Here is an 8,480-nt window from a genome sequence, read left to right on the forward strand (position 1 = left end):
TCATGCAGGGCCAGTCCCTGTCTGCACCAGTACCGAAGGACTCATCCCAGTATGACAGCTGTTACACCTGGAAGAAGTCAGGGAAGGAAGCAGGAGGATACCATTAGTTCCAAGACTCGGGCCAGGATGCTCTTATGGAGTGAAATAGGAAGTGTAAAGCCAAGATTACCAACAGCAAGACACAAAAGGATCTGGTGATAATGTTCAAGCTGTACATAACGAACAGTGTAAGGGATTCCCTTTTCGTTCCCGGTGGGTGGAGATGCACACCAGGTATGCTTTTAGGGCCCAGGCCTCATTCCGCCTCCTCCAGCATCTCCAACAGGGTTTCTGCTTCTTCAAAAATTTTGTTTCGAAACTCTGTGAAATAAAGTTGATTTCAAGTCAACTGGATGAGAAGCACAGGGCCAATCTAGACCCAGGTGGGACCTCGAAGGATGTCTAGACAAGCATCGTTTCCTACCAGGCTATTGCCGCCACAGGGCACACAATATTGGCTCTTGGTATTGCTTTGCAAACCCCTGAGTGTGGGGAGAGGGTTCTCTTCTGACCACCTCTTTGGGCCATAAATGTTTTCCCTCTCACACCTCTTTATTTTGCTGTCTAAAAATTTCTTTGTTGTTTGTGACCACAAACATAATCCAAATGGTTTTTAAAAATCTAATTCTTACAGAATACTCAAGGTCACCAACAACAATGATTTGGCACTGAATTGTTTGTTTTACAAAGTAAACAAATAATTGAACCATAGAGGCTTCTCTGCAGCTTGAGTTTTCAGTGAGCAAGTGACCTTTGCCATATTTTCATGCTAGCAGATTTAGGTTAAAAACCAACCCACGTTCATGGTATTCAGCCATGCTCCTGAGTAATACATGGGTTGTCTCCAGTTTTGCACTCTCCCAGACACTCCTGAAGTCAACATTTATTTGGGAACTTGTAGAAATGATTCTTTAATAGAAAGTCTTAAAAGTAGGAATGCTGGTTACATATATATAATGGAATATTATTTGGCCCTGGAAATTCTGACCCCTGGTACAACATGGATGGGCCTTGAGGGCATTATGCTAAATGAAATAAGCCAGTTGCAATGAGCCGACATCGTGCCATTGCACTCCAGCCTGGGCAACAAGAGCAAAACTCCATCTCAAAAAAAAAAAAAAAAAATATTAAGATGGTCAATTTTATGTTATTTATATTTTACCACAATCAAAACTAACAATAAAAAAGAGAAAAAGGCCGCCCAAAACAAAAAATGGAAATACTGGATCCAAGGGTGAGTCCATTTTCAATTTTAATAGATATTGTTGAAGTACCCTCAAGAAAAGCTGGACTGATTTTTGTTCTCATTACAGTGTGTAGGGGCCTTTCTTGTCCATTTTTTCTCCATTATAATTTGGTAATAGCGAAAAGGAAAGAAAGTGAGCAGAAACTGATACACTTTACTTGAAGTATAACAAAAGAATGTTTGCTCAGCTCTGTCCGGATCCTCAAGAGTGGTCACAAAGCAAACTGGGTTGCAGCTTTCTGCAAGGTAGGTGCAGATCTCCACGATGCCTCCAGAAACTCTGGAGTTATTCTGGTTCTCTTCCCCCATCCCACTCCCTAACCTTAAAATGATGACTCCAAAAATCACAGACTGGCCTACATATTTCCCTGAAACAGCTGTCCCACAGAATCACTAAAATTTGAGTTAAAAATAGTTTCAGTCTCTAAAAGAAGGCTGGGTCCCTGGAACGAAGCCCTCTTAGAAATGCTCCCACCTCCACAGAGGGCACGCAAAGCTGCCACGCGTGGCCCAGGCCTCCTCGTCGATCCTGACTCTCCCTGCCACCGTGGAAACAGAGAACCTGCCTGAAATCTTTTCACATTCTTGGTCCATCTATGAAACAGAAGTAAGACGGAGGGAGAATAATGCAATTACAACCAAGCTACAGTTTGTGCCATTATTTCCATTTTATAAACTCCCAAAGGAGCTCAGAGAATTTAAGTAAAGTGTCTGAATTCACACAGTCAGTATGAGAAGCCAAATTTTAATCTTAGATCTTACTCCAAAAATACTGCGATGACAGTACCCTATTCCCCATTGCAGCCCATCCCCCCAAAATGTCCTATCAGATATTCAGGTCACATCATCCATGAGAAGAGTTAAGATGCCTGAGTCTTAAACGGAGGACATAAAGTTCTTAACAGGGCTAGAATTCTGCAGCATCAGGTTTCTAAACAACAACCCACCTCAAGAACGCCTGGTACCTTGCTGATGGCTTCTCCCTCCTCCTTACCAAGTAGAGAAATGTATTTTCCTGGGTGGTGGGTGGGAGTAAGTTTCAGCTGTCTGTTGTTGGCAGGCCTGATTTCTCTGCTACCAAAAGGAATTAAAGTCTATCAGGTTAAACGAGTTTTCCAGTGAACTCTTCTTAAGCTTTGCACTATTATGATGGTTGTTGGGGGAAGGGGGAGATGGTGCCTTACGCGCCCACCTGGGCTTTTGTTCTACAATCAAAATCTCTGAAGCAGATTTAGAGTGACAAGATCAGGGGAAGCCAGTCTCCACTGTCTTAAGAGAGATATTTGTGGCAGACAGGAGAGCAATTTCCTGCTGAATTGATTTATCCATCCTCTGAATCATGAACTTACAGATGACCTGGGACACAGGTTTCTGGCAACTACATGGTATTGATCCAGGAACACGTTTAAGGCATCCCAGATGCCAGATTAGGCTACTGCAGAAGACCAGGGAGAATTTATTATTTTATTTATTTTATTTTATGTGTGTGTGAGAGAGGGAGGGAGCATGGGAGAGAAATGTTGGGCATTGAGCAGATGATGATGGTTATGGCTAAAGAATCTCTGAAATGCCTTCTTGTCCTGCAAGGACCCTGAAGGAATTAAATGCACAAGGAGAAATGATCAAAAGAGTAGCACTATGCTGTGTCATTTGCTACATATTGTGCCCCAGACCTGCAATAAAAGTACATATCCAAGGCCCCCACCAATCACATTTCGGTACCCAGGAGCCCTGTGTCCAAATAGCCCTGAGCCACTGATGTACTGGGCCCAAGCGGAGGCCAAGCACAGCTGGTGAGGGAAGAGGGGGTCCAGACAAGAAATGAGTTTGGATATATGGCTCAGATGTTCACACACATGCCAGAGAGGCCGTTCGTGCTATAGGATAAAGCAAAGGGCGGGAAGAGGAGGAGCGGGGGAGAAGACACTGTATTCTTACCCCGGACCTCACAAATGTTAGGGGTGGGCCTGCCTATCTGTGACAGCCAGAAGTGTTGGCTGCGAGTGACTCAGGGGAACCACAACCCAGGAGACGAGTGGGAAGAACCACGTAACGTTGGTAAGAGGGACCCACCCCTCCAGCAGCTTGTCCAGCTACTAAGTCTCAGCGCTAGTGAAGGCCTGTACTACCAGGTAGTTGCCAAAGTGCACTCGGGAGGTCAATGACAAGCTTGGCTTAGAAGGAGACGAATCACCCATCTCAGATACCCTATCAGCTGGCACAGGAGTGGGTTAGCAGCAGCCATGATGAACTGAAGGAGACAGGGCCTCCCTCATTTTCCCCATACCAGATTAGCCTCCTAATACTTCAGAGATTCCAAAGAACCTGAGGGTCCTTCCATAATGACTTAGGCCACATTTCCCACCAAAGTAGGCGTAGGGCCCAGAGCAGGACTTGAATTAATTTAAAAAAAATGTGACATTTCTTGCACAACTGAGACTCACATGTATTATACGACTGTTAGACTCCATCATTATCAAGCCATACTGAAATCAGAAGGAAACAGAGGAAGCTCATATCCAATCCCATTAATAAAATGGAATGCCTCATATGTATATAAGGTAATACCTGGCAGTTCCTTTGTTGAGATTCGAGATTGGATATTTATAGCCTTGGTCATTTTCTTTGACCACAGGAGTCATCCTCCTGTCCGGCCTGGAGGGCCCTTTCTGAGAGCTCTGAAGTGCGAAGTACAAGCCCTGTCCGTCTGCCAGCCTCATCCCTCTCACATCTCCACAAACTGTGAGCCATCTGGCAGCACTGGACTCAGCCCCTTGGGAGGAGCCCACAAGAGTCTCTTCAACAGCACTGGAGAGATTAATAGCTGATGCACTCTGGCCACCAGTGGGAGACCTTGGAGACAGCCGGAACTGATGAACACTAGTATTTCCTCTTTCCACACTACCTGAGAGCAGGTGTAACATAAGCTATAAATCACCCAGCGCTCATGCTGGTTGGTGCTGGCCAGGGTGTCCAGCAAACCTGGGGCTCATTTTGGACCACACGTAGCCACTCCAGGGAAACAGAGGCAGGCTGCCCAGGAAAAGGCGAATTATAGTACCTTTAGCCCTGGGCTTGGGAGAAGTGGTGCAGGGGATGGGATTCTTGCATGTAAACCACAATACTCAGGGTAGTGAAGCCTGAGGGTGCTAAAGAGAGTAAAGCTGGCAGTGGTGGGAGCAGTGCACCCTGTGCTGTGCCATCTACTGGGAATGACTCTGGACAGCTGCTCTGTCCTGTTCTTGAGGGTCAGAGGCCAAGGTGCTCCAGGTGGGTGACAGTAGAACACACACAAGTGTCCTTGCTGGGCCTTCCACTTTTCTATAGGAAAACACTACTGCCAAAAGATGAGATTGAAGAGAATGAGCTCTCTAAATGCCCAAGGGCTGGCACACCCTGCACAAGTGGGCAGGAGTGATAGGCTCTGAGAAAGCATTGCTGGCATTTGCTTTGACCTTGGAGACTGAGTCCTTGGTGGAAAGGGTGCTAGCTGGAATCGGAAAACCCAGGTCTACGTCTCAGCCCTGCTCCAAATCAGCTCTGTGACCCGGGGCAAGTTGTATCTCTGGGTCTCAGTTTCCCCTCCCAGAATTTGCTAAAGTACTGAGGTGCTAGCACAGAGCTTAGGATGCTGCTAGCTCCCATGTCAGTTCATTCTTCCTGGAAGACTGGATTCTTGTCCAGAAAGAATGTAAGGAGAACAAAGGCTCTCGGCTAAGAATGGTCAGGCCAAAGTGTGTACGTGTTGGTGGACAGAGGGAACAGCCACCAGAGGCTCAGAAGGCCCTCTCCCTTTCCCCAGCAGGCCTCAAAGAACCCAAACAGTGTTCTGAATGCTTAACACTGACTGCAGGAAACTGAAGTCAGTGTCTAAGGCACCTAGAAAAACAGTTTCTTCCTCAGGACAAGTTTTTAGAAAATGAACTATCCCTAAAGATTCACTCCCTTGACTGGGGAGGTAGATAGTAGGTACATAGGCGCTTATCCAGTGGCTGGATACGCAGGGGCGCCTGTAAGGCACGCTAGTGGGATGATCATGACAAAGCCCACCTTGGGCGAACGCCCTGTGCAGAAAATGGCACACCAGGCCTAACTGCTGCCCTTTGAAAGGTCTGCTTACTGAGTCTGGAAACCTGGATTTCAAGACGTCTCCCACCACCCCCAGAACTGACTAATGTGGCTCACAGTGCCTAAGGGGCTTGTATAAACAATGTGGTGTATGCTGAACACTGCTTTTTTTTTTCTGTGACTCTGGAACTTTGGTATCTGCTAGGCAGAAGATATCCATATGACCAGCCCCTAGTAGAAACTCTGAGCTCTGAGTCTCTGAAGAGCTCCCCAGATTGGCGTATTTCACACAGCAAGTTGTCACAACTCATTGCTAGAAAATGAAGCCTACTGTGTGTGGCTCTGGAAGGAGCCCTGGAAGTTACACCCTTTATCCCCTACACTTGGCACCATGGGCCTTTCCCTTTGCTGATTGTGCTTGGTATGACTTTGCTATAATAATCAGAGCCATGACTCCAGCTTCATGCTGAGTCCTGTAGCCCTCTTAATGAATGACCAAACCTGACAGTGCTGGTTTTAGGGGACCCCAGATACACATCCCCCATCCTGGACTTCCGGGCAAGTCCAGGACACCAAAGCCACTGCTACTGAACTGGGCCCAGGATTCGGGTCATGAAGGGAAGTTACTGACCCTTGTGCTGAATTCCACTCTTCCCTCGCAACCTCCACAGCCCCACTCTAAGGAGCCTTATGAATTGAGGAGTCAGACTCTTGGGGGTGGATCTCTCAGGTGGTTCTGCTGGACGGTGCTGATAAAGACGGCAGCAGGATCACCTGTCGCATTTCTGAGCCTCTTTAATTTCGAATGGTAAGATCGGATGCTTTGCTTGCTAAGACTCAGCTGTCCTGCTCACCTGACACAAGCAAACACAGGCATCACAGCACCAAGACTAGAGGGTACTCAAAACCATGCAACAGCTTAGAGAACCACTCTGCGTCAGGCAGAAAGGGACCATACACCACTTTCCCAAAAGGGGAGACTGGGGCCCAGCTGGGCTATGTAAATGTGTTTACCACCCATGCAATACACATGTCTATCACCACTCTTTTCCCACACTTCCATCTCTGTCCTACAGCAGATCATGAGGCTCCTACATAGTGTGGCATGAAGGTGCTCAGGGTTGAATCGACCTGACTCACCCGGCATTCCACGGCTCGTTAGGAACAGGAGACGGATTTGATTCCAGACCTCCTGCCTTCCAGGGCAACGTTCCTTGTTGGGAAAGTCCCAGTACATGGTACAGACAAAACTCCTTGCTGTCCAAACCGTGCATGCTTGGGAGCATCCAGATTGGAAAGAATGTGCATGAGGCAGGCCCTCAAGAACACCACTGGCTGGGAGTCCTGGACTAGGCTTTTTTTCTCTGTCCCTTGATTTCTGAATCTCCGAAGGCACAGGAAGCTTCATCCTGGCCAACATCAATCGACTGACCGGGGGAACCAGCTCCAAGACTTACTCCGTTACTCTCTGAGTAGAGACTGGAAATAAACAATGAAACACCAGCAGGTAAGAGAAATGCTTTAACTTTATAAAAAATGTGATCATACAGCAAGATATTATTAAGGTTTTCTTTTTTTTCTGTCAAGTAAAAAAAAAAAAACACCTGGAATTTAAAAAATTAGAAACATAATCTAAGAAAATTTAGAAACAAGCATTTTAAGGAAATAATTTGGAAAGACAAGGAAGAGAAAAAAACAATGAGCAGCATGAGCAGCAAAAGCAGCAGCAACATGAGGGGAAAGCTGGTTCTGCTGTCAATCAAAGACCAGTGTGCACCTGGTCTTCCATACCAGGCTGAGCTGAGGGGTGGGGTAAGGGTGGGCAGTAACAATCAGAGGCATGAAGGCTTCCCAGGTGGGACCACACTGATGGCTGGTGGCTCAGTGTGGGAAGAAGGTAAGCAATGACCTCCTGCGAACAGGCCCAGACCCACCCTCTTATAGGGCCTGCCAGCCACGTGGCAGTGACAGAGTTGGCTCAGCTGGCTTCCTCCTCTGTCCACTTGCTCTAACCTGCAGCTGTGCAAGTCACTGTCCTACAGTGATTAATTCAGCAAGCAGAAAGTCATCAGAATGTCAACCTAAGCTAGGATGGTAAACACGCCAGGGTGAACCAACAAAACTAGACTAGGCTGTGTACAAAACACTTTTTGGAATGTCTGGACCATAGCCAAGGCAGAATTAGGACCACTTTGGAGAGGCAGCTGGGACTGCTCCCAGCAACATTCCCCAGCCTTTCCCTCTAGGGAAGGGACATGCAAAGAACACTGGGTGAATTCTTGACTACATTCTGAGGTAGTCTAACTGTGACTTGCACAGGTAGCTAAGAATGGGTCACAAAAAACAGAGGGAGGTGAGGCAGAAAAGTTGCCACAGAGAGAAAAGGCTAACATCTCTAACAGAAGAAACTACACTACAAGTAGGCCCAGAGATGACTAGCATGTGGCCTGGTGGCCAGTGGTCGGCCCACCCCTGGGCACACACAGCTCTCACAGCACACTTGATGCTGCAGCAGTGCAGCCGGAGATGAGGGAATCCATAAAGAGATGTCCTGGCCCAGAGCAGCAGCGACTCTGAGGTGAGGAATGTCTGTCTTAACACCTAGTCCTCTGCTACCGACTTAGGTCGTGATGGGGATAGCCAGACGGCGCAGGGACCATGGAGTGAGGAGTCCCAACATTCCCCTCAACTACAACTCCTCTACCTGAACTTGTTTGTGGGGAGAACTAGTACTGCTACACTCTACTTGGAAACACTTTAGAGGTCCTTGCAGGTGAGGGAGCAATCAGACCCTAAGCCACTGAAAGAAAAGTAGTGAGAACAAAAAGCAATGGTGGTGTTAGACTCCCCTACTTTTTAAAACGCTAATTCACATTCTTTTCGTCTTCTGCCCCAGCACTCAGGATTCTAAGTCAGAATGGAATGTTCCGAAGGATGAGGAGGCAGGAGCAGTGTGGACATTAGTACTTTTTCTGCTTTCCACATTTCCGAAAACGCCTTCTAGGACGAAGCTCACCAAAGTCTTCAACTTCATTTTCATAATCATCTTCCTGAACGATTCCTGTTGAAGAAGGAAGAAGGAAGAAAGGAGGAAGAAAGGAGGAAGAAAGGAGGAGGAGGAGGAGGA

General features: G+C 47.1%; 1 protein-coding gene across 3 annotated transcripts in view; it reads right to left on the reverse strand.

Annotated features, from left to right (window-relative positions):
- Positions 1-6,860: 6,860 nt before the first annotated feature.
- TRANK1 (tetratricopeptide repeat and ankyrin repeat containing 1) overlaps positions 6,861-8,480 on the reverse strand; it is a 123,145-nt gene continuing 121,525 nt past the window's right edge. For all 3 annotated transcript variants that reach the window (XM_032269764.1, XM_032269772.1, XM_032269778.1), the window contains one exon: positions 6,861-8,414. In XM_032269764.1, coding sequence (XP_032125655.1) covers positions 8,314-8,414 — 101 coding nt within the window. In that variant the 3' untranslated portion in view covers positions 6,861-8,313. The remainder of the gene's footprint in view (positions 8,415-8,480) is intronic.

This window comes from Sapajus apella, unplaced genomic scaffold (assembly GCF_009761245.1).
Source record: "Sapajus apella isolate SASKATOON/1434 unplaced genomic scaffold, GSC_monkey_1.0 scaffold4, whole genome shotgun sequence".
Lineage (NCBI taxonomy): Eukaryota > Metazoa > Chordata > Mammalia > Primates > Cebidae > Sapajus > Sapajus apella.